This window comes from Delphinus delphis, chromosome 1 (genome assembly GCF_949987515.2).
Source record: "Delphinus delphis chromosome 1, mDelDel1.2, whole genome shotgun sequence".
In the NCBI taxonomy this organism is placed as follows: domain Eukaryota; kingdom Metazoa; phylum Chordata; class Mammalia; order Artiodactyla; family Delphinidae; genus Delphinus; species Delphinus delphis.
In genome coordinates, this window is record NC_082683.1 from 109,054,345 (window position 1) to 109,080,433 (window position 26,089).

General features: G+C 44.8%; 1 protein-coding gene across 1 annotated transcript; it reads right to left on the minus strand.

Annotated features, from left to right (window-relative positions):
* Positions 1–502: 502 nt before the first annotated feature.
* S100A10 (S100 calcium binding protein A10) lies at positions 503–11,314 on the minus strand. Its single transcript, XM_060007337.1, has 3 exons — positions 11,160–11,314; positions 3,845–4,007; positions 503–915 (listed from the first exon to the last, which is right to left on the minus strand). Exons 2-3 carry the CDS (start codon positions 3,974–3,976, stop codon positions 754–756), a joined length of 294 nt encoding a protein of 97 aa, XP_059863320.1. The 5' UTR covers positions 3,977–4,007; positions 11,160–11,314; the 3' UTR covers positions 503–753.
* Between the last annotated feature and the right edge of the window lie 14,775 nt (positions 11,315–26,089).

Genomic DNA, 26,089 nt, shown 5'->3' on the forward strand with positions numbered 1-26,089 from the left:
TATTATAAATCATGGCTAGCCTATTTCCTGACATCTTAGTACAATCATGGCATCTCATGACAGCTCTAAAAACGTTAATGTTATATTGTTAGAGGCATCACACTAGACTGATTTTGATTAGTTGTCTTATGGAACTATTCTTACCCTAGTTTGCTGAAACTTTGCTATGAAAAATGGACTCAGACATCTCAGGCATACAAAGTGCTGGTTGGAAAGGCACTGATTTAACTGGGCAGGACTATGCTCAGGAATTATAAAGGTGGAATATACCCTGAAGTGCCTTCTTTTAATCCTTGGAGTTGTTGTCCTTCAGCTAGGAACAGCTACAGGGCAGATCAATTTGAGAAGTTAGACTCCAAGCCTGAGTGGAGAGTGCTTTCCCATTTTGCAGGTTCTGTGGAAAGAGCTCTGCCTTGCGCTAGATGCTTAAGGGCATGTGGGCTCTTTGTGAATGAAGCAGGGAACAAACATTTCTGAAGAAGAACAAACATTCTGTCTCAAATTCAGAACTAAAAAAGGAATTTGTTTATTGAGGGCAAGGGGATGCAAGCAATATAAAAATCAAAAGCTTATCTGGCTTTAATTGACTTTTCTTTCTCTGCTTCTCAAGGTGGAGCTGGATTTTATTTGTACATTTTCTAAGGGTCCCAGTCTGCTCAGGAAATCCTTATACAGGGGTAGCTGTGGGGCAGATTCCTTAAGTGACCCTTTATGAGAATTCTTATCAGGGTGGGAGTAATTGCTCAGTGCTGCCTACTTCTTTCCCTTCTGCTTCATGTGTACTACAAAATAGTCATTGCACGCGATGGTGAGCCCAGCGATTAGTGAAAAGAAGCTCTGGAAGCCCACTTTGCCGTCTCGGCACTGGTCCAGGTCCTTCATTATTTTGTCCACAGCCAGAGGGTCTTTTTGATTCTGAAAAAAAAAGACAGAGGCAAGAAATACGAGTCAATGGTTGCAATGATGAGCTTCTTTGATTTGTACTGCTGACAGCTATATATATAATCTCCTAATTATTTGAATTCTTGCTTTAGGTCATAGTGATCTTTGGAGGTCGTCTAAATGTATTTTTCTGCTTTGAGGGAGCATTTCAGTAAATTCATATTTATTTCAAGCTAGGAAAGAGGTTTCCATGGCACTCTTTTATATAACTCCATTCTTTTTTATAACTCAGGGACTAGAAACAGCCTATTTCTAGAAAGAGGAGATTCAGTGCCAGAGAAGGGAGACTCACGACTCTGAACTCTCAGTCCACTTAGAAACCAGCATGCCCTTCTGACATGCTTTACTTACAGTCCAACTGTTACAATTTTCAAAATCACAAAATTCTGTCTGAGAACCACCCCAAATTCCCCCATTTTTTAGTTTAAACTTATATTCTCTTGACAAGCTTTCATTCCTGAGAGCACGGTCAAGTCCTTAAAGAAGGAAACTCCTATGAAAGACCTCATGCGATTATTTAGGGAGTAACTTTCAGATCATTGTTCTATGGATTTTAAAGAGGTGTTAATGATTCCCTGGGGTGTGTTAGGTTTAAAGAGTTCAGGCAGATGGTCCTCATTTCTTGGCACAGCTGAGGCCAGTCTCGGGTGGCTTCATATCATATTAGCCAGGTGACCTAGAGTAAGTCACACAGCTTGGTGGGCCTTCGTGTAACAACTAAGAATTGAGGTTGGACTAGAGTGTTTCTAAGATTGCTTCTGTTCTTAATAAGTTGGTCAATCTATGCCATCCTATACTCTTTGCTGGATGTACTCTTTGTTTTACACTGGATGTACTTCAAAAGCAGTATGTGTGATGGAGTTATAAAACTCCCCATGATTCTCAATGCCTAGCATGAATACATGGAACTAAGATGAGCAGGTAAGATCCCCTTTGTTTTTTCTTTTACTCTGTTTTCAAGGTGATTGGCTTGATCATTCCTTTTCGTAGTGATGATGCTTAGAAGTGGGAAAGTGTGGTTTCTCCTGTAGGGTCCATGCCATCAACCAGAGGGAAATATGGCCCTTTACAGGTGTTAAAGGACTCAGGTAAAATATTTATGAATTTCATTGATTGTATAAATGAGTGAGGGAACTGATACTCAGTGTCTCAAGTGTGCTGGATGTTTATAAACTGCACTCAGAAATCCCTTAAGGTAAAGCAGCATCTCCTACACGCCCTAAGCAATCAGCTATAACCTGTCTATGCAGCTACATCTGCTTTTGGTGGGTTTCAGTTAATTCTGGCCTTAACCCCAGCTTCCTGGCCGTGGTCAGGAGTGAAATTTGGATGACGTAAGCGGTCAACTTCAGAAACAAAACGATCTGTGAATGCAGCGAGTGTGGGTGTGCTTGGAATTATGACCCCATGCTTAGAATAAATTATACTGCCATGTTCAGTACTTGGTACTGAACACTTTATGTTTACCAAGCCACAAAGCCTTTAGGGAGGAAGGATCTTCGTCTCATGTGATATCATCCTGGCTTCTAACTTATGCGACAACACAATTAATGAGTGTTCAGAAGTAGACCGAGAACGCCTTTGTTTGTGTGATGGGCAGGTTTACAATGAGCACATTTTGTCCTTGAATTTTATGCTTGCCTGGAAGGGTCACAGAAAGTGAAAGTGGTCTTGGAGATAATCATGTCCAGCCTCTCATTTTCCAGAGGCAGGAACTGAGGTACAGAAAGCTGAAGCAACCTTCCCAGTTAGGGTCCTGGTCTGGGGCTCTATCACAGAACTGTACAAAAGCAGAACAGCTGTATCCTCTAACTCATTCTGGGATAGAATTGTGGTAACTGCAGCTCTGAGATACTAGTGAAGCTATTTATATCTGTTTATCTGACTGGTATTGATAACATGTAAATCATCATGTACTACAAAACCCTATGTTTAATGAGTCAGGAGTCAGGGGCTTGATTAATGCTGTTTACCAGGAGATGACAAGAGGCAGAACCCTGTCTTTTACCATCTCCTCCCTTCACCCTTTAGAGGCTAATGCACACCAAACACAGTACTGATCCCTTCAAATGACTCTGGCTGTGGCAGGGAGAGAAGGGCCTGCATTTCAATCTAATATTTTGTTAGGCAGTGTTTCACCTTCAGTGAAACGCAACAGCCGTCTCTTGAGGGCCTATGATGTAAAAGGGCAACTGTGCCTTGTTGCCTAATGTCCTGAGTGATGTATCTGAGCTCATGGCAGATCCTCTTCTGGTCTTCACGGACCCCTCGATCTGTCAAAGGTGAGGCATAAGCTCAAACTGTGCTCCTGTCTCATTGCATTTTCAATGTGAAAAGAAGTTATTTCTGGAGTGCCGCTTGGCACTCATTCAGCAGATACTTGACACCATTGCTTTAGAGCAGTGTTGGAAAAAAATTTTAAAGCCTTTATCTAAAGGGATTTAATTCAAGAAGGGAGATTCAAGTTGCTCAAAGTGGATGTGACCAGGATGTGGTACCTCCAGTGCCTGGTTTATGGACCCGAGGGCAACAAGGCAACCTGGTTGATTACTCTGGTGAAAGGCCTTCCTTCCTGCAACTCTGTCTCAATGGACACAGATGACTCCAGATGGATTCCTTCTAACACCTTGCATTATGGTGATTTGTGTGTAGTCTCATTTCACTTCCAAACTGTAAGCTCCTTGAGGGCAGGGGCTGTGTCTTCTTTACCTTCTGTTTCCTCCCCTAGTATCTTACAAACAGTAGGCATTCAATAATGTTTAATAAGTAAATGAATGAAAACACCTTTCTAGTAGTGACTTCCACAGGGAAGGGCTAGAAAGAGGAAGGGAAAGGAACTAGGGCCCAGAAGCATTGATTTTTACATCTGGTTCTGGTTCTTTCTGAGCCTTTCAACACTTACTTCCAAAAATCCAGGGAACTCCTTTTCCATGAGTACTCTCAGGTCCTCCTTTGTTAAGTAGCCTTTATCCCCAGCAAACTTGTGAAATGTGAACATCATGGTTTCCATGGCGTGTTCCATTTGAGAGGGCATTTTGGTGAGGTCTGTTGGAACCTATTAAAGGCTGTAAAGAAACAACTTACATTAACTTTTTTTTTTTTTTTTTTTTTTGGCGGTACGCGGGCCTCTCACTGTTGTGGCCTCTTCTGCTGCGGAGCACAGGCTCCAAACGCGCAGGCTCAGCGGCCATGGCTCACGGGCCCAGCCGCTCCACGGCATGCGGGATCTTCCCGGACCGGGGCACGAACCCGCGTCCCCTGCATTGGCAGGCGGACCCTCAACCACTGCGCCACCAGGGAAGCCCTACATTAACTTTTAAGTGACATGAATTATCAGTCTTTTGAGAATGATTGGAAGAGGGTGATAAGCTCATTCATTCAGTCCTTTTCAGCTGTAAAATTCAATGAATATAAGGACTCAGGTTTTATGCCTCCTGCTGATGGAAATAGGCAGTTTAGGTATTGGTGCTCTGAATAAGGGATTTATCTAGTTGCCTGCTAAAAGGATCAGTGCCCCTCCTTTTAACTGACAAAGCACCTACTGAAAGAACAGACGTTTCTCCGTTTCTCTTAGCGCTGGTAAATGGCACTCTTCACTATGGATATGGCTGAATACCAACAACCCACACAATCAAGCCTGGTTAATATAAAAACTTCAACTCTCCAAGCTTAACTAGGTAACCTTGTTCAGTCATTCTAGGGTTTAGAAATCTGCTTAAAAATGAATTTTGTCTCCTGAGTATGTATTGGCCTCACTGCGTGGCTTGCGGGATCTTAGTTCCCCGACCGGAACTGAACACAGGCCACTGCAATGAAAGTGCTGAGTCCTAACCACTGGACCGCCAGGGAATTCCATGTATTCTTTTTTTTTTTTTTTTTTTTTTTGCTGTACGCAGGCCTCTCACTGTTGTGGCCTCTCCCGCTGCGGAGCAGAGGCTCCGGACGCGCAGGCTCAGCGGCCATGGCTCATGGGCCCAGCCGCTCCGCGGCATGTGGGACCTTCCCGGACCGGGGCACGAACCCGTGTCCCCTGCATCGGCAGGCGGACTCTCAACCACTGCGCCACCAGGGAAGCCCACCATGTATTCTTTACTAAAGTTCTGAACTTGTTATTGATTGTAACAAAGACATTTGCATCTTTGGTAGTAACATGCAGTTGCCCTACCCAAATAAAAGCTATCCAAAGCCCATTATCTACTTCCTTGAGAAGGAACAAGTAATAGTATATCCTAATTCCTTTGGGGATCTGATATACTTTTGGCAGCACTAGACAAAAGAGCTACTCTCACAGTCTGGGGTGCAGTGGGAAAGGAAGAGCTTTTCATTGTGAATAGTTTAAAACAAAGTTAAGGGACGTCCCTGGTGGTGCAGTGGTTAAGAATCCGCCTACCAATGCAGGGGACGTGGGTTCGAACCCTGGTCTGGGAAGATCCCACGTGCCGTGGAGCAACTAAGCCTGTTTGCCACAACTACTGAGACTGCGTGCCACAAGTACTGAAGCCCACACACCTAGAGCCTGTGCTCCGCAACAAGAGAAGCCACCGCAGCGGGAAGCCCATGCACCGCAACGAAGAGTAGCCCCGCTCACTGCAACTAGAGAAAGCCCACCCGCAGCAACGAAGACCCAACACAGCCAATAAATAAATAAATTAATTAATTTAATTTAAAAAAAAAAGAAAGAAAGGAAAGGATGTGTCAGATCATTATATTCAGGTATAATAATCTAGGGGCATATGTCTCATCAAGACCCAATGCCTGGTACTTAATAGGAGCCCAATGAATCTTGCTTAACTGGAGAGCATGCTTCAGCCAGAATGGAGTAGCTTTGGCTAACACCACCTAAAATCACTACTGGATAGGAAACAGGTGAATTTGAATTGAGACTGTAATATACCACTCAAAAAAAAAAAAAAAAAACCACAAAAAAACCCATCAAGAATAAGTTTAGAGCAGAGACTGAAGGAGAGGCTGGCAACTTCCCCTGAAGAGTCTCAATAGGAACCGGAGACATGCTTTCAGTCTGGTTCCTTCCGCTGACACATGCATACTCAACACAGATCCGTAAATGCTGTCTGCTACAGAGAAGGTGGAGTTGGTAAACATGAGGATTGAAAAATTACACTTTAAGAGTCAAAAGTTCTATCCCTTAATCCCCAGAAAAGTACAGAAATCAGCATGCCAAAGAATGCTATACTCTGGAGAATGCTATAAACCAGAATCTGGCATGATTCATCTGGAAAGCAGTTCTCTTGGAGAGAGCAGCCAATTCAAGGTCCACTGTGGGATGAATTCCAGGGGAACCACACCCTTTCCCCTCTCTCCTGACACAGCCAGGATCTGGCTTCAGATGGCAGTGGGCTTAGAGGGAGTCAGCCTTGCCTGGATTGGCTCTGGAAGTCCAGCAACATAAGAGAACTGAACTGAATGAGTCACCTATGGGAGAAGGCTGTGGCATCCCACCCCAGTTCTGAAATATCTCAGGAAAGGAGTCAGCCACCACAGAGGTTTAAAAATACCCGTGCCCAAGCTCAAGGGGCAGAGCACTTCACAACAAATGCCCAAAGATCCCAGATACTGGAACTGGCTGTGGGACACCTAGTTCACATTCTTCACAGGGCAGAGCAGAAGGAAAATGCACTGCAAAGCCAGAGAAGTAAGAAAGGGAATACAGCAGGGTAAGGACCCCTAAAATAGGAAACAGGCTAATTTAGGAACCTCTAAGAAATACAGCTTGTAAGCTGAGGAAGTCCTGGCCACCCCTGAATACCTTCTTCAAGAGAGTGAGGCCAGTCTTCCTCTAGTGAGCACTCAGGTCACTCCAAACCCACCCCAGGATTGTCTATGCTCATTATGAAGTTACAGAGCTTTCCTGCCCCACTGGATCTCCCTCTGCTGTTTACTCAGCACATGGGCTGTGGACACCGCAGTCAGCACAGACTCCCTGTTTGTTCTGCAATAAGAATGTAGATCAGGGGCTACTCAGGAGGTCTAAGGTTGTGAAAGTGAAAACAGCTTTGAAAACCAGAGATGACCACCCTCTCATCAGTAACCAGGGCCCCTGAGGGCACTGACCTGGGCTACGAGCAAGTTATTCCGTTTTGAAGGTGAAGCAAGTACACTGGTTTTAAAGTGAGATGAAGGAAAAGCGGAAGATGTGATTAATACTGTTCTTTCGGCTAGTGGATGAATCATACAGCTCTTCCAGAGTGCAGCGGTTGACCTACTGAGTCAGCCTGCCCGGCCCTCCCATTTTGGGCGGGGCTTGCCCGGCCTGGGCTGACAGAAGCACTGACCATTGGTTGCTAAAGCAGCAAGCAGTTCAGGGACTTGAATTCGCCGTTTCCACCGCCCCGGAAGAGTCCCACCCCGGGACTCTATAGCTTCTGGCTCGGAAACACTTCCAATGGATAGCCTTGGGCCTGGGGTTGAGAGGCCGCAGCGTCCTCTCTGTTACCCAGACAGCCTACTCCGGCACCTGAAACACTCCATCCAATCATTTGCCCGTCTCTCTATCTTAGATTTAAGTTCCTCTACGTTAAGAACTGTGAATTATTCAGTTCTATCCACTAACAGCTAAATAGTGGTTTAGTGTTTGCTAATGAGTGAATGAATCAATCAAACAATTCCCTTGGCTGGAGCTGAGGTGCAGGTGTGATTACCGGGTCTGGGCTGAAACCCTTGAGGCTGGGAGCTCTGTGGGAGGAGGTGAGGGCTGGGAAGGGCCAGGAAAGGGGCGGCCTATGAATGAACCGCAGAGTACATTCCATAGCAGAGTACATTCCATAGCGGAGGAGAAAACGGTGTGTCCTGCTAAACAGGTCTGGTCACCCAACACGACCTGACTTTTCTTTCTCTTCTCAGTTTTACCGTTTTCTTGAGTTTTGGTTTATCCCATTTTACTGCTCTCTCACTGTGAGCTCCACAGGCTCTAACTAATTCATCATTCACTCACCTTTTATTGAATCATTTTATTCTGATGTCTGTGTATCTCCTACACAGGTCTGAAGAGTGGAAGCTCACGTGTCTTTCTTTGTGTAGTTTTCTCTTCCGAAAAGAATTCTGAGCTTTACAAATTTACAGTGGTGGGAATTCAATTTTCCATTTTTTCTGTTCCTTCACCAAGCACCTACTTTGCATGACCCTGTCACGGTGTTAGGCACACGTGGGTGTGCTCTCCACCACCTCTATCCTGTGATGCTTGCCTCTGGGGAGTTCACCAGCTAAGGTCATACTATTTTAAAATATGTCCCGAATTCTAGTTAACTGTTCGTTTCTTTCCACACTAAACTGTGGGCTCCAGTAGCAGGGTCACATAAGCTAGCACCTTGTCCTCAGAGCCTGCTCAATGAATCAGTAAGAAGGAAATTGACAATAATGTAAATTTTGATCCTTCTGGGAGTAGCAGGGAAGTAGGAGGCCTCCTTAGAAAAGTGTCTGCTCCTAAGTAATACCAAATGTTTGCTCTGGACCCATGCCCAGATCCAGGCCATAATTTCAAAAAGGAGACTTCCAAAGAGCAAGAAGTCTGATCTGCTTTGCTCTTTTGTGTCTTGTCTATACCCTACTTTTCTTACAGCCCACCCAGAAAACAGTTGGCAGAATGTCGGTAAAAACAAACATCTGTTATCTAAAATGTGTTTTAGGTTTCCTTCCTTTTGCTTTGAGGAATTTAAGAAGAAAAAAATTGGGGGGGGTGGGATGGGGAATTGAACCCAGAAGGCATTCTTGATTTGATCCCTAAAAGAAATTCAGAAGAAGTGAGTGGAAGCAATGAATCTGATCCAGGCTGTCTCTCCCACCTTTCACCAAATGTAAAACTTTCCCACTAAAAAAAGTGAGCAGCAAAAGAAAAGCTCCAGATGCAATTCAATAGGAGAACTCTGAAGCCGTCTCTACCCTAAAAGAGTACATCCAGTTTTCCTTGAAGAGTTGTCAGGCATCACCAGAACGGCAAACAATAGCCACTGTGACAACTGCTATTAAAACCACTGAAGGGCTAGGAAGTGCTGAAAATTGTTAAAAATAAGCAAATTCATTCTTTTTGCTTTTGATGTGAGATTCCTAAATTGTTGAGTCCCGGGAAAATGAGAAGCTTAAGAAAGATCCTAATAAAAAGATCAGTCTAGCTTTCCCAGCACTCTGAGTGCTAATCTGCACATTATAACTCTGAAAGGATTCCATTGTTTCCCTCAACTTTAAAAGACTAGACTGGATCAAGGCCATACCAAGTGGGTAGTGCTCTAAAAAATTCACATTTTTGGAGCTGTCCATGGCAAGCAAGGAGGCACTCAGTCTCAGCTCCACCTAGCGCAAGGCCTGACCTCACTAGAGTGGCTGCTGGAGAGGCTGGACAGGGGCCAGACATGGAAGGAAAAGGGGCCATCTGATGTTGTATGCAGGAAAAGCCAGGGAAGACCATCACCTAGAAGTCAGGGTGCTATGCTCAGTAGACCCTCAGGAAAATTTGAAGAACCAAAATAATCTCCAAATGGTATATCAAGGACCCAGTGAAGAAAGTAGCTTCTGGCTGTCAAGGAAGGAATACATCATTTGGAAGAGATGATTAAATAGAAACTGGAGAGGAATCTGTGGGGGCAGGGCTGATGAAGAAATTCCAGATGAGTTATATGAACTCATTCCTGCCCTAATGCCTGTCATTACCTTTTGCAATTTGCTGAAACACGCTGGAGGCAAAGATCATTGACAGAGTGTTGAGCCTGGCCTCACCTGAGGTGCAGGATATAAAAATCCACTGCTGCAGGTTGAAACTCAGGCTGCAGGGGAAAAAGCGTCTGCAGCAACTGCAAACCTCTTAACGGGAAGAGCTACCTCCCAAATAAAGCCGGGGCAGCCTGCCAGCAGGCATACAGGCCGATAACCCAGCAGCAGTTCTGCCACGGCCCTACCAGTCTAACTGCTGTCTTCACCCGCAGTTCAGTCAAGAAACCTCTCCTTCAGGTTGCGGGCCAAGTCCTGGTGTGACTCACTTCCTCTTGGAAAATGCCCTCTAAGATGGCACAGTTCCCCTTTTCCTTCAGGGAGTGTTCTGTCTGAACCATCTGCAGAGAGGATCTGGAACCATCCGGGCCACACCCACATGGGCTTACAACTGAGTCACAGGCCTCCACTAGGAGAATCCGGGAGCCCTTTGTGCTGACCACGCCCTGCAGAAAGCTCCCAGCGAAGGGGGTGGGCTTAATGTATTCCAGAGTCCGGCCCAGGGCTCGGCTGCGCCTGGCACGGGGCTTGCTGCTCTGCTTTCCCCACCATCCCGGCCCAACAAGGCAGATTCCGGGTTTCAGTTAGGTGGAGTCCGGCCGCGGCTAGAGAGTGTGGTATCCAGGCCTGGGGGAAGCGCCCCTCCTCTGGCCAGGCTCAAATTGTGACCAGGTACCTACAGCTCATTGCACTGGGACAGATTAGTCTGGGTTAGAAGATCCTTCATTAAGCCTGCTCTTCCTCTATCTCTGTATAGTTCCACTTGTTTAAGACAGCAAGAAGGGATCCCTTTCAGTACAAAAATCACTTCACACAGGTTTCACATGGGCTTCCCTCCCCCTCTTACCCCCACCCCTCAGCAAAACTGCGTTATAAAGAAAACTAATAGACTTTCCTCCCTCGGTCGGCAGTAAGAACCTTCCCGTCTAGCAGACAAACAACAGGAAGCCCAACCTGAAGCATCGGGGAGAGGGGCTGAGGGGTGTCCTTTGGGTAGGGAAACCGCCAGCCCTCCCCGAGCCTGCACGGGCCGTCCATCTAGGAGGTGGCTACGAACATCTGGACAGAGGTCAGCCTGCAGCCGGAGCGCACAAAGAAATACGCCGGCCAGGACAGGGGGCCAGAAGCGGGGGTTCGGGTAACTGGGGAGACTAGTCGAAAAGTAGGAAAGTGGGTGTAAAAAAAGATAAACCGAAAGGTAGGAGAGAGCAGACCCCGGGTCAACCAAAACGGAGGTACAGTAGTGAAGGACAAGGGCTCCCTCCCGCCCCCCCCGCGAGGATCTGGGGGGTCGCGCCGGGGCGGGTCGGGGACGCTGCTCGCCAAGCCGGGGTGTGGCCCAGATACCTCCCCATCTGCAGCTGATCCTCGACCAGGCCCCCCGGCGCCCGGGACACCCGGCGAAGCCAGCCGGGCGAGCCAGAGCCGCCGATGCGGGGGTTTCCACGGGCGCGGGGTCTGGGGCTGGGGACCGCCCGGGACCGGCGGGCGGAACTCACCGTGACAGGAGGCGCGGCGGGGACGCTCGGCAGGCGGGGGTGCTCGGCTGGCGGGGGCGCTCGGCTGGCGGTGACGCGCGGCCAGTGAGCAGAGCGCCGCGGGCTGGGCGCCTTAGTAAGTGGGGGCGGGGAGCGGGGGAGGCAGGAGGAGCCTGGGCCGGTGTCAGGGCCTCCGCTCACCCCACCCCTTCTCCTCCCTCCTCTTCCTGCCCCCGCACCCAACACTCACACCCCGGGCGCAGCGCACACACCCTTCTTTCGCTGTGCGGAGGAGCCTCGCTCCAGGGCTCCACACCGCCCCCAGTGAGAACAATACTGTAAACTTCTCTTCCTACTCAAATACTCTGGAATATTTTAGGACATCCCCACCCTCGGCCATGCCCTTCCTCTCGGGTTTGGTTTTAGAGAGCGAATGAGTGTGCAAATCCAAGAATCCAGCCATTCTGCGGGTGGGGCGCGCTGGCCCAGAACCAGATTGTAAGCGCTCGTCCGTAACCTACGGGTCTAGGAATTATTTTCTAGATGATACTGCAGGGAGGGGCTCGTGGAGTCCTAACGACCGCGAGGGCGTCAGACTTGGTTGATTTCAGATAAGGCCCTAGGAGGTCAGTTGGGAGGGTCTCCAAGGCCTGGGCCCCCAGTCCACGGGCAGCTCTCAGAGAAGGCGAGTTCCCTGCCGGCGCCTGCTCGCGGAGTGGAGGGGGGTGGTTGCCGTTTGGTGGCTAGTCAGCTCGAGGGCGTTACAAACCCTTTGTTGAACTGGAGATTTACCCCTCTTAGTGTGAATGGTTTCTGTCGTAGTTGATATTGTTAAAGCCTGTTTCAGGGTCTCCTTTTTTTGTCCTGAAATTGGCCTGTTTGGTTCTCAAACTCTTTAGAAGAAATTTAGAGAAAACCTAAGTGTTTCCTAGCTGACGCTATTCCCCCCGCCATTTTTTTAAAAAAATATTTATTTATTTGGTTGCACCAGGTCTTAGTTGCAGCAGGAGGGCTCCTTAGTTGTGGCACGCAAACTGTTAGTTGCGGCATGCATGTGGGATCTAGTTCCTTGATCAGGAATCCAACCTGGCCCCCTGTACTGGGAGCACGGAGACTTATCCACTGCGCCACCAGGAAAGTACCCCCCCCCTTTATTTTAATTGTGGTTTAGGGTTAAATGCAAACTACTAGCAGCTGTTGTTGGAAAAGGGCCCAGTCCCAAGTCTTGGGTTTTCCTTTGTTCCCAGGGGAGGTCCTGGGAGGACTGAGTGATCCCAAAGGAATGAGCAGACTTGGGGAATCCTCCAAGTGCCTCTAAGTGACTAATCTTGGCTCTTGCCAGGAAAAAACTTGGATTTCAGCTCTCACTCTGCTGGATTCCTGCAACACTGGTGCTGAATGTTCAGGGGGGCACTCCTGCAAAAAACACAGGCTTCCTAAATTCTTGCTAGGCCCTAGGTTACAGTCAAGAATGGAGAAAATTCTAGATCCCTTTAGTTCCAGGAAATATGCAACTGGGTTTAGAATGAGAATACCTGAGTTCCGTATACTATAGACTCCTTATTTGATTTCTTCATTTGATTCACAAACATTTAGGAATGCTTAATGTATGTGCTAGGGCCTGGGGATTCAGAAATCAAAGAATCAGTCCTGTCTCTCAAAGAGCTTCAAATCTTGTTGGAAGATAGATTAGCAAATGGCTAAAATCCAGTGAGCTCAGTGAATGGTAGAGGACACGAAGGGACACTGTGAGAACATTGAGGAGGGGCCTCCAAGTCCCCATGGAATGGTCGCAGAACAATTCCTGGAGGAGAAACATTTGATAGACGTTCTTAAAATAATAATAACGTTTACCATGACTTTTTTTTTTTAACATCTTTATTGGGGTATAATTGCTTTACAATGGTGTGTTAGTTTCTGCTTTATAACAAAGTGAATCAGTTATACATATACATATGTTCCCATATCTCTTCCCTCTTGCGTCTCCCTCCCTCCCACCCTCCCTATCCCACCCCTCCAGGCGGTCACAAAGCACCCAGCCGATATCCCTGTGCCATGCGGCTGCTTCCCACTAGCTATCTACCTTACGTTTGTTAGTGTATATATGTCCATGACTCTCTCTCGCCCTGTCACAGCTCACCCTTCCCCCTCCCCATATCCTCAAGTCCTTTTTCCAGTAGGTCTGTGTCTTTATTCCTGTCTTACCCCTAGGTTCTTCATGACATTTTTTTCCCTTAAATTCCATATATATGTGTTAGCATACGGTATTTGTCTTTTTCTTTCTGACTTACTTCACTCTGTATGACAGACTCTAGGTCTATCCACCTCATTACAAATAGCTCAATTTCATTTCTTTTTATGGCTGAGTAATATTCCATTGTATATATGTGCCACATCTTCTTTATCCATTCATCCGATGATGGGCACCTAGGTTGTTTCCATCTCCTGGCTATTGTAAATAGAGCTGCAATGAACATTTTGGTACATGACTCTTTTTGAATTTTGGTTTTCTCAGGGTATATGCCCAGTAGTGGGATTGCTGGGTCATATGGTAGTTCTATTTGTAGTTTTTTAAGGAACCTCCATACTGTTCTCCATAGTGGCTGAACCAATTCACATTCCCACCAGCAGTGCAAGAGTGTTCCCTTTTCTCCACACCCTCTCCAGCATTTATTGTTTCTAGATTTTTTGATGATGGCCATTCTGACTGGTGTGAGATGATATCTCATTGTAGTTTTGATTTGCATTTCTCTAATGATTAATGATGTTGAGCAGTCTTTCATGTGTTTGTTGCCAGTCTGCATATCTTCTTTGGAGAAATGTCTATTTAGGTCTTCTGCCCATTTTTGGATTGGGTTGTTTGTTTTTTTGTTATTGAGCTGCATGAGCTGCTTGTAAATTTTGGAGATTAATCCTTTGTCAGTTGCTTCATTTGCAAATATTTTCTCCCATTCTGAGGGTTGTCTTTTGGTCTTGTTTATGGTTTCCTTTGCTGCGCAAAAGCTTTGAAGTTTCATTAGGTCCCATTTGTTTATTTTTGTTTTTATTTCCATTTCTCTAGGAGGTGGGTCAGAAAGGATCTTGCTGTGATTTATGTCACAGAGTGTTCTGCCTATGTTTTCCTCTAAGAGTTTGCTAGTGTCTGGCCTTACATTTAGGTCTTTAATCCATTTTGAGCTTATTTTTGTGTATGGTGTTAGGGAGTGATCTAATCTCATACTTTTACATGTAGCTGTCCAGTTTTCCCAGCACCACTTATTGAAGAGGCTGTCCTTTCTCCACTGTACATTCCTGCCACATTTATCAAAGATAAGGTGTCCATATGTGCGTGGGTTTATCCCTGGGCTTTCTATCCTGTTCCATTGATCTATCTTTCTGTTTTTGTGCCAGTACCATACTATCTTGATTACTGTAGCTTTGTAGTATAGTCTGAAGTCAGGGAGCCTGACTCCTCCAGCTCCGTTTTTCGTTCTCAAGATTGCTTTGGCTATTCGGGGTCTTTTGTGTTTCCATACAAATTGCAAAATTTTTTGTTCTAGTTCTGTGAAAAATGCCAGTGGTAGTTTGATAGGGATTGCATTGAATCTATAGATTGCTTTGGGTAGTAGAGTCATTTTCACAATGTTGATTCTTCCAATCCAAGAACATGGTATATCTCTCCATCTATTTGTATCATCTTTAATTTCTTTCATCAGTGTCTTATAATTTTCTCCATACAGATCTTTTGTCTCCTTAGGTAGGTTTATTCCTAGATATTTTATTCTTTTTGTTGCAATGGTAAATGGGAGTGTTTTCTTGATTTCACTTTCAGATTTTTCATCATTAGTGTATAGGAATGCCAGAGATTTCTGTGCATTAATTTTGTATCCTGCTACTTTACCAAATTCATTGATTAGCTCTAGTAGTTTTCTGGTAGCATCTTTAGGATTCTCTATGTATAGGATCATGTCATCTGCAAACAGTGACAGCTTTACTTTTTCTTTTCTGATTTGGATTCCTTTTATTTCCTTTTCTTCTCTGATTGCTGTGGCTAAAACTTCCAAAACTATGTTGAATAAGAGTGGTGAGAGTGGGCAACCTTGTCTTGTTCCTGATCTTAGTGGATATGGTTTCAGTTTTTCACCATTGAGGATGATGTTGGTTGTGGGTTTGTCATGTATGGCCTTTATTATGTTGAGGAAAGTTCCCTCTATGCCTACTTTCTGCAGGGTTTTTATCATAAATGAATTTGAATTTTGTCAAAAGCTTTCTCTGCATCTATTGAGATGATCATATGGTTTTTCTCCTTCAATTTGTTAATATGGTTTATCACATTGATAGATTTGCGTATATTGAAGAATCCTTGCATTCCTGGAATAAACCCCACTTGATCATGGTGTATGATCCTTTTAATGTGCTGTTGGATTCTGTTTGCTAGTATTTTGTTGAGGATTTTTGCATCTATGTTCATCAGTGATATTGGCCTGTAGTTTTCTTTCTTTGTGACATCCTTGTCTGGTTTTGGTATCAAGGTGATGGTGGCCTCGTAGAAGGAGTTTGGGAGTGTTCCTCCCTCTGCTATATTTTGGAAGAGTTTGAGAAGGATAGGTGTTAGCTCTTCTCTAAATGTTTGATAGAATTCGCCTGGTCCTGGGCTTTTGTTTGTTGGAAGATTTTTAATCACAGTTTCAATTTCAGTGCTTGTGATTGGTCTGTTCATATTTTCTATTTCTTCCTGATTCAGTCTTGGCAGGTTGTGCATTTCTAAGAATTTGTCCATTTCTTCCAGGTTGTCCATTTTATTGGCATAGAGTTGCTTGTAGTAATCTCTCGTGATCTTTTTTATTTCTGCAGTGTCAGTTGTTACCTCTCCTTTTTCATTTCTAATTCTATTGATTTGAGTCTTCTCCCTTTTTTTCTTGATGAGTCTGGTTAGTGGTTTATCTATTTTGTTTATCTTCTCAAAGAACCAGCTTTTAGTTTTATTGATCTTTGCTATTGTTTCCTTCTACCATGACTTTTAAATCTGATTGTAAAAAAGATTACATTCTTATTGTAGAAGGTTTGGAAAATATACCAATGTATAAAAAGGAAAATAAGATTATTTGTAAACTCATGGACCAAAGAGACATACTTTTATATATTTCCTTTGATGGAAGAAGTTTTTACATTATGAGGTATGGGGAAGCCATTTTGGCTTATACATGATTTCACCTAAACTTTATGCTAACTAGAACAGCCTATTTTGTTGCCAAACATGCATTGTACATCTGCTTTAATCATTAAAGAGAAGAGTGCATTTAAAAGATCAAAATGGAGTAAGTGTGGCTCAGGCATCCTAAATGGAGTTGGGTGGCCATTGTGAATGTGATTTCAGATAGTTCCTACATCGTTAAGAACTTGAATTTTCTGAACTGTATCAGACTCAAGAACACCACCAGCCCCTCTCAAAACAGTATCTGCTAGGGACTTCCCTGGTGGTCCTGTGGTTAAGACTCCTCGCTTCCACTGCAGGCGGCGCCGGTTCCATCCCTGGTCGGGGAACTAAGATGCAGCATGCTGTGCAGCGTGGCTAAAAAACAAACAAACAAAACAAACAAAAAACCCAGTATCTGCCAGCAGCTGCCAGCTGCAACCTCATGGTCTTAAGGTCTTCCTTTGTAACTGTGCAACCATTTGGGGCACCAACCAACCCTTACTTAATAAGCACCCTTACTTCTTGCCAGATCTAATTTTAATTCTCGACAAACAACTTATGTAATTTTGCAGTTTTTGCGTTTATAAGCCTCCTCATTTGTAGTCCAGTGGAACACAATTCAGGTGCTTCTTGAATCTGTGTCTCCCTTGATATCATCCTCACTTTGGCTCAAATACAACTATTTTTTATTCCTTTTATAGATTTTTTTGGATTATTTCTGTCCATACCTTTTAGTCTTTTTATGCACATATATTACATATATAAATATAAATAAATATATATATAATTTGGGGATTTAGAATTATTTATTTATTTATTTTTGGCTGTGTTGGGTCTTCGTTGGGCGCACAGGCTTTCTCTAGTTGCGGCGAGCAGGAGCTACTCTTCATTGCAGTGCACAGGCTTCTCATTGCAGTGGCTTCTCTTATTGCGGAGCACGGGCTGTAGGTGCACAGGCTTCAGTAGTTGTGGTGCACGGGCTTAGTTGCTCCATGGCATGTGGGATCTTCGTGGACCAGGGCTCGAAGCCACGTCCCCGACGTTGGCAGGTGGATTCTTAACCACTGCGCCACCAGGGAAGTCCAGGGAGGATTTTTTTTTTTTGAAAATTGACCCCAGAAGGAATTGTTGAATTTGATCCTTAAAGGGAATTCAGAAAAAGTTAATTGAGGCAATGGATCTGTCTCTCCCACCTTTCACCAAACTTGCTCACTAAAAAAGTGGGCAGCAAAGGAAAAGTTCCAGATGCAATCCAATAGGAAGAAAGAACTCCAAAGCTTTCTCTACTCCAACAGAGTACATCCAGTTTTCATCAGAGTTGTCAGGCATCAGCCAGAATTGGCAAACAATAGCCGTTGTGACAACTGCTATCAAATCCATTGGTGGGTTGGGTGGTAGTTATTTAGTGAAGAGCGAGGAAGTGCTGAAAATTGTTAAAAATAAGCAAATTCATTCTTTTTGCTTTTGATGTGAAATTCCTAAATTGTGACCACACTGATTATAGAATTATGTATTCTATTTTTGTCCCATAATACCTTATCTTTATTACTTTGTATGTCACTAAATATCAAGAGCATGATTGTTCATTTACTCATTTTTTTTTTTTTTCCCACTCAACAAGTAACTACAGTTGGCTGTCCATATCTGGGGGTTCCTCATCCTCAGATTCAAACAAGCATGGATCGAAAATTTTCAGAAAAATAATTCCAGAAAGTTCCAAAAAACAAAACTTGAATTTGCCTTTCTGGCAACTATTTACATTGCATTTACATACTATTTACAACTATTTGCATGGTATTCACATTCTATTGGGTATTACAAGTAATCTAGAGATGATTTAAAGTATACTGGAGGATGTGTGTAAGTTTTATGTGATACTGTACCATCTTATGTAAGGGACTTGAGCATCCATGGATTTTGGTATGGGGGGAGTTTCTGGAACCAGTACCCACAAGGGTACCAAGGGAAAACTGTATTCAGTTACACTGTGGCTTCTCTGCTCTCTTCTTTGGCCTGCTGGCCAGATTCTGAGGGCTCCCACATCTTAGTGGCTGCAGCTCCACAAGATGGACAGGACTTCCAAAGTCCTGGGTTTCCAAAGCATTGTATTAATGGTTTGAATCATAGTTGTAACAAAAGGAAACTTTATTCACCAATTACAGAGCCCTAGTAAGGAGTCACAACAGTCCTCCATGGCAGTTCATTTGAGAACTACCAATTTACAGTTGCCTGGTCAAGACTTTTTGCTGGCAACCCCCAAAACAAAACAAAACAACAAACCTCCAAGTGTGGCTTTACTAGTACACCCTAAATAGGGAAATACAATTTATTAAACATTTCCCATATTTTTCAAACATTTAAGTTGTTACCAATTTTTACTGTCATAAATAATAATTGTATATAAAAGAACTACTTTTGAATAAACATCTTTGCCCATGTTTATTTTCTTAGGATAGACTCCTATCAGGGACTGTCCTTTTTGTTTGTTTGTTTATGGGGATCTTAAAGGACCAGTAGGGTTAGCCACATTCTGTGGTTGGGCAGATAGGAGGGAAAAGCATGTGCCAGGGCATGGAATTCTGAGGTATTGTGTCTATTCCAGGAATTGCCTCAGTTCTGCATGGGGAGAGTGCTAAGTCCATTAGGGCCTCAGATGGGGATGAGTCTCAAGAGGAGGTGCCTTTCTCCAGGGCACCTGGGATACTCTGCTTGTTATTGAACCAAACTTCGCTCTGCTCGCCAGTGTACAGTAAAGTCAATCTACTGACCCCAGGTTGTGGCGAAGGAAAGTGCAGCGTTTATTGTAGGTGCCAGACAAAGAGTCCGGGGCAGCTAATGCTCAAAAACCTGAACTCCCCCATGGGTTTCAGGGAAGCATTTTTATTATGTTTTACTTTTTAAAATTTATTTTTATTGGAGTATAGTTGCTTTACAATGTTGTGTTAGCCTATTGTACAACAACGTGAATCAGCTACATGTATACAAATATCCCCTCTTTTTTTGGATTTCCTTCCCATTTTGGTCACCACAGAGCACTGAATAGAGTTCCCGGAGCTACACAGTAGGTTTTCATTAGTTATCTATTTTATACAAAGTATCAAGAGTGTATAGATGTCAATCCCAATCTCCCAATTCATCCCACTCCCTCTTCCCCACCTTGGTGTCCATATGTTTGTTCTCTACGTCTGTGTCTCTATTTCTGCTTTGCAAATAAGATCATCTATACCATTTTTCTAGATTCCACATATGTGCATTAATATACGATATTTGTTTTTCTCTTTCTGACTTACTTCACTCTGTATGACAGTCTCTAGGTCCATCCATGTCTCTACAAATGACCCAATTTCTTTCCTTTTTATGGCTGAGTAATATTCCATTGTATATATGTACCACATCTTCTTTATCCATTCCTCTGTTGATGGACATTTAGGTTGGGGAAGCATTTTTAAAGGCAAGGTGAGGGAGGGGAGTCGCAGGGTATGTGATCAGCTCTTGCACAATTCTCTGATTGGTTGATGGTGAGGTAACAGGGTGGTGTCACAGGGGTTAACATTATCAATCCTCAGGCTCCGGTAGCTCTGGGGGCTACAGTGCTCATGGTCATCAAGTAGTTAACTTCTTCCATTTGGTGGGGGTTTTAGCATCTGTAAAACAACTCAGGAAATGTGCATCGGATACTGTTATCTATATACTTCAGATAAGAACTAAAGATTCTGTGACTGCCATATGGCCAATCTACTGTTTAAATTCTTATCAGTTCTCCTGGCCCAACTGCTATTTTTGCCACTACATGTTCACATCCTTTCAGTCCTTAACTCTTGAGTCAGGCTTTTGTGACTCAGGGGCAGCCTGGGAGACTACAGCTTTTCTACAAAAAGGAGGCAGGCAGAAGACAAGGTGGTGAAGGGTCTGTCCCAGGAAAGTTCTATAGGGTCCTGCTCTGTTACGTGCTAAAGAATTTGGAGTTCATTTCTGAAGGTGACAAGGAGCCACTGAAGAATGTTAAAGGGGGAGTGAGTGACTCTCCCACTTACCAGCTGCGTGGCTCTGGGAAAGCCATCTCACCACTGTGAACCTGAGTCTCCTAATGGGTAAAATAGGGATAGATGCCTATCGTCTGGGGTGATGGCAAAGAATGAACTGGCTCATGACCATGAGGCATCCAGCTCAGCCCTGGTATGCAGCAGCTTCTGGGCAGCAGATTAGATTCTGTGTGATCCCTCCCTGTGGAGAAGAAGCTTTAAGGAGGCCAAGCAGGGCTGTTCTGTGGCCCAAGGTCCCTGGTGTGGGATTTGTGTGTGAACACCTTTGAGCAGACTTCCTGCTAGGGCACTGGGAGGACTCCATCGAGGCTGTGCTTGCTGTGCTAACTTACCTCTTGGAGCAGCAGAAGCTGAAACCTTTTTTTTTTTTTTTTTAACACAAGAGAACTCTTAGCTTGGGGTTAGCTTAGAACTCTTAGCTTTCTTCTATTGGTGAGCTGCAAATTCTAATGATTATAATCTATCAAATATTTACAGAGCTTGGGGTTAGCTTAGAACTCTTAGCTTTCTTCTATTGGTGAGCTGCAAATTCTAATGATTATAATCTATCAAATATTTACAGAGCACCTATTAATACCTGGAATCTTCTGGCTACTGGAGATATGTCAGGGACCAAGACAGACAAATTTCTGCCTTCATAGGCCTTTCATTCTAGCAGGAAAGGCAAATAAAATACAAGTAAAATGAAACTAATAAAATTTTGGGTAAGTTGTAATGAGTGCCTTGATGGGAAAAACAAGGATCTGAGTGAGAGAAGAATCGAAGTAGAAAGTCAGGGAAGACTACACTGAAGAGGGGACATTGGAACTCAGACCTAGAGGAAGAAGAGGAACTAGGGTTGCAAATAAGGGAGGGACCAGGAGGAAGCTTTCTGGGTGGAGGGAAAAGCACATGCAGAGGCTGGGAGGTGGGGAGGGGCTTGGTCTGGGATGGGAATTGAAAAACACCAGTGTGCCTGTGTCAAGGGGAGCACGGGGGAGGGGGACTGGACATTCGGAGAGACAGTTTGGCTACATATCACAGGGGTTAAGAACGCAGGCTTGGGGAGTGAGTCATATTTTTTCTGCCGCTCATTAGCTATGTGATCTTGGACATGTCACCAACCTTTCCAAACTTCAGTTCTCTCATCTGGAAAATGGACTCAAAAGGAATACCTGCCTCCTAGGAATATTGTGGCTATAAATGAGTAAATACTTAGCAGTGTGCCTGGCACATAGTAAGTGCCCCACTCCTGTTAACTATAATTATTATTAATAAGTGGAGGGCGGGTTGGAGGCAGACAGACTTGTGTTGAAACCTGGCTCTGCTGCATGATTGCTTTGTGCCATAGAAAGTAAGCCTCCATGCCTTCTGTCTCCTCATCCATAAAATGGACTTCGTATTCCTATCCTGGGAGGTAAGTTATTATGGGGATTATATGAAGTGATTTATGTGCAGCCATCCTGAAGGTAGCAGCCAACCTCTCAAGGTCTTTTAATTATTTTAAAGTATTTTCCCAAATATATCCAGCCTCTTTTTAAACACTCAAAAAAGAGACAGACAAAACCTTAATGAGGGACTTCCCTGGTGGCACAGTGGTTAAGAATCTGCCTGCCAGCGCAGGGGACACTGGTTCAAGCCCTGGTCTGGGAAGATCCCACGTGCCATGGAGCAACTAAGCCCGTGCACCAAAACTACTGAAGCCCGCGTGCCTAGAGCCCGTGCTCCGCAACAAGAGAAGCCACTGCAATGAGAAGCCTGTGCACTGCAATGAAGAGTAGCCCCTGCTCGCCGCAGCCAGAGAAAGCCTGCATGCAGCAACGAAGACCCAAAGCAGCCAAAAATAAATAAATTTATAAAAAAAAACTTAATGAAAATCAGTCACAAGTTTGCGGGTCTACTTATGTTATGGATTGGGGTAGTCGACAAAGAAAAACCTGGGAATTCTAGCCTTCCTCTTCCATCTTCTAGTCATAAGGGACTCTGATTTTCCAGAGCTCTTCAAAGGAGGAAGAAAAAAGGATGCTGTACCTTGAGTTAAGTAATCAGTCCAGAACAGAACACCAGCTTGTCTGTACCCCAAGAATGCTTGGAGTTGGGGGAGAACTCTGCAAGATGAGACCTGCCCATCATGGGCTGTAGTCTGCCAGTCTCATATGCAGTTACCTTTTCTTTATTAAAACTTGAGAGGAAGTGGTGTTCCAGACAGAAATTCTGGGGCCTGTATGAAAGAGAAAGTTATTTAAGCCCCAGATACTCTGTGTTCATGGATAATGGAATGTGGCTGAGGAGTTCTCAGACCCACAGAAATGTGACTCCATGGGGCCCTGGTGACACAAACCCCTTGTGAAAAGCTGGCCACTTAGTATGAACTGGTGCCTCAATAGTATTAGCCAGCAAGTAGCTCTGGGGGTTCCAGGCAATCCTGTTTGGTAGCTGGAAGCTAGGGGAAGCTGCTGTGAGGCACCGGGGAAGTGTAAGCTTGGTGGAGATTTGTGCTGGGAGAGGGTGTGTCCTTGCTTCCTAGCTAATGCTGTGGGACCCTCTGGTGGCTGCAGAGTGAGTAGCTCTGCAGTTGGGTTTGCTTTCTTCTGACTGGGCCTGGCAGCATATGGAGCAGGAAGCTTTGTTGAGAAACCCGAGGGATGAAGATGGTGCTGGGAAGTGTTCAGAGCTGTACTGAGATGGAGGCTGTGATTTAGGTGGGAACCCTGCCCCAGTGGCTCATTCCTTTGGTAGCGTTTCTCAGGGCTTGAACAGTGGGAACAGTAATGCTCTGTGTACATGATGAAAAAAAAAAAGCATGAAAATAGAGACATTAGGTTGAACTAGCGTTTGGTGCTATATAGATAAAAGCCTCAACTGGGACATAGAATTCAACCAGTTTTATTGGTTGGCTTTTAAGCGCATTCATTCTAACAGTTTTGGGCACAGATATTCTGAAAGCCAAAGTGCCTGGATATTGGAGGATATACTTGCTGGTAATTAATGGGGGGCATCTTTGAGGTCTATATTGGTCATGTCCTATAAAAAGAAAAATGTAATCCAGGTCTCGCTTATTAAAAATTAACATAATAATTTTATAGTCTACAAAGCTCTGTCTCATGTGTTATTTTATTTGTTCCTTATAATCACCCCAAGAAGTATTTGAGGTCTATTAGAATTATGATTATTGTAATTTATTGAGGTTTACATATATTATTTCTAAGTCTCATAAAATCCCTGTAAGACAGATGCTAAGTGTGTTTTCAGATGAGGAAAGGAAGCTCAGAGAGTTTAAATAATAACTTACCTAAGGGCATCTGTATGGCCCTATTAGAACCCAGATAAGCCTACTGTTAAAGCCTCCCTATTGCCACCACCACCCTCTACTTTTGGGGGGGGGGGTAGAGCAGCAATAGGACAGCTGCTTAGGAACGTAGCCGTAATCTAGGCAGGAACATGGGAATATTCCCAAATAGCTGTAATAGGAGGTAGTGTGTGTGGCCAGTTTTGCATGGGTGTAGACAGTAAGACCAGCAAGAATTTAGAAGAGCAGGCTTCCTTTGCTGGGATCCTTAAGAATAACTTCATGGGAGATAAGATTTGAAGAGAGCCTTGAACATTGGGTCTCTATCCCATTTGATAGGCATCGATGGGGCATGTGGAACAGGTGCTGAGAGGAGGACCATCCTCTCAGCACAGAGGAGCGAATGTGCGGGACAGGTTTGGAGAAGGATCAAGTACAACTAGAAAAAGGGTTAGGGTGAGGGATAAGGGCTAGATTATTGATGCTTTTGAGTTGCAGACTAAAAATTTAAATTGTAGACACAACTAAACAGCAGAAGCCAGAACCACTGACAACCGGAGGTGAGAGAGAATGGGGGCCAGGAGATGATGGAGGTGAAGCTGGTGATGATACAGACCTGCACTGGAATGGTGGTGGTAAGAGTAGACAGGAAGGTACAGATCTGAGAAAAATCTGCAGGAAGAGTCCTGCCATTACTGAGCTGCAGGGCATGAGGGAGAGGATGAGCACAGCTACCCAGAATTGTCCAGCCCGGGCACCTGGAGTATTGTGGTACCTGCCCAATGCGGAGAGGAAATACTGGCTTCGGAAGGAAGGTGATAAAATCGCTGCAGGTGGGATTTCTAAGTGGAAATGACCTGCTTTGTGAGAGTGTGTAGACACAGGCTGTCCCAGTTGTCTGTTTCCCTGAGCACTGACCTTTGGCTACCTGTGCGTGTTTCATGGTCAGGCAGGGTCCTGGCAGGATTCCACTCCTGCAGAGTTCTTCCCAGCCAGGCTCAGTCCACGTCCCCTGGACCCCAACACCATTCACTAGCAGGCAGACACTAGCCCCAGGACCACTGCAGCCCTGCAATCTGCCGTGGCAAGACACAGCCAACACATCAGCAGGCCAGAACAAGCCCTGGGAGGCCCCTGGGCCCTGGCCCTCTCTACCAACTGGCCAACACAGCCTGTGGGCCCCTCAACCAGTGGTCCTGGGATCCAGCCCCACCCTCCAGCGGGCTGACACCAGCTTCAGGACCCCCAGGGCCCTGTAACCAGAGACCACTGGGCCCCAGCCCCGGCTACCAGCAGGCCAACACCAGTTATGAGACACATTGGACTCTTCAGCCAGCCACCCCAGGATCTATCCCCAATCACCAGTGGGCTAGCATCAGCTTTGGGACACCCCGGAAACTGTAGCCATCTGTGTCAGGAACCAGCCCTGCCTACCAGCAGGTCAACACTAGATCTGGGAACCGTGGCTTCACAACCACCCACCCTAGAACCTGGCTGTGCACACCAGTGTGCCAGCACTAGCCCTAGGACCCCCCTGGGGTTCTGCAGCTAGCCGCCTTGTGACCCAGCTCCATCAACCAGCGGCTGGCAGCCTCTGCACAAGGCAGGGCCTGGCAGCCAACTGGACAAGGGACGAGCCATGCCTACCAGACTGCCCACAGTAGTCAGCCACCACAACAGGACCCACGCAGCCCACATATAAGGGGTGCCCCTGGAGCATATAGCTCTGGTGACCAGAGGGGAGTATGTTGCTGGACACAGGACATCTCCTATAAAAGGCCACTTCTCCAAGGTTGGGAAATATAACCAACCTACCAGATACATAGAGATATAAACAACAAATTAGGCAAATGAGGCACCAGAGGAACATGTTTCAAACAAAGGAATATGATAAAATCCCAGAAAAGCTAAGTGAAGTAGAGATAGGTAATGTATTCAATAAAGAGTTCAAGGTAGTGATCATAAAGATGATCAAACAACTTGGGAGAAGAATGGATGAATACAGTGAGAAGTTTTCAATAAAGAGAAAATATAACGAAGAACTAAAGAGATGAAGAATATCTGAAATTAAAAAAATACACTAGAAGGAATCAACAGTGGATTAAATAATACAGAGGAATGGATCAGTGATCTGGAAGACAGAGTAGTGGAAATCACTGAAGCTGAGCAGAGAAAAGAAAAAAGAATAAAAAGAGGTGAGGACAGTTTAAGAGACCTCTGAGACAATAGCAAGTGTACTAACATTTACATTATAGCGGTCCTAGAAGGAGAAGAGAGAAAGGGGCAGAGAACATGTTTGAAGACATAATAGCTGAAAACTTCTGTAACCTGGGAAAGGAAACAAACATCTAGGTCCAGGAAGCACAGAGAGTCCCAAATAGGATCAACCCAAAGAGGACCATACCAAGACACACTGTAATTAAAATGGCAAAAATTAAAGAGAGAATATTAAAAGCAGCAAGGG

Bases quoted from the DNA above. Each gene is read 5' to 3' on its own strand.
- S100A10 (XM_060007337.1), bottom strand. From the start codon at position 3,976: ATGCCCTCTCAAATGGAACACGCCATGGAAACCATGATGTTCACATTT. The intron at 916-3,844 runs GTAAGTGTTGAA...TTTTTTTTTCAG, and splicing joins AGTTCCCTGGATTTTTGGAA to AATCAAAAAGACCCTCTGGC.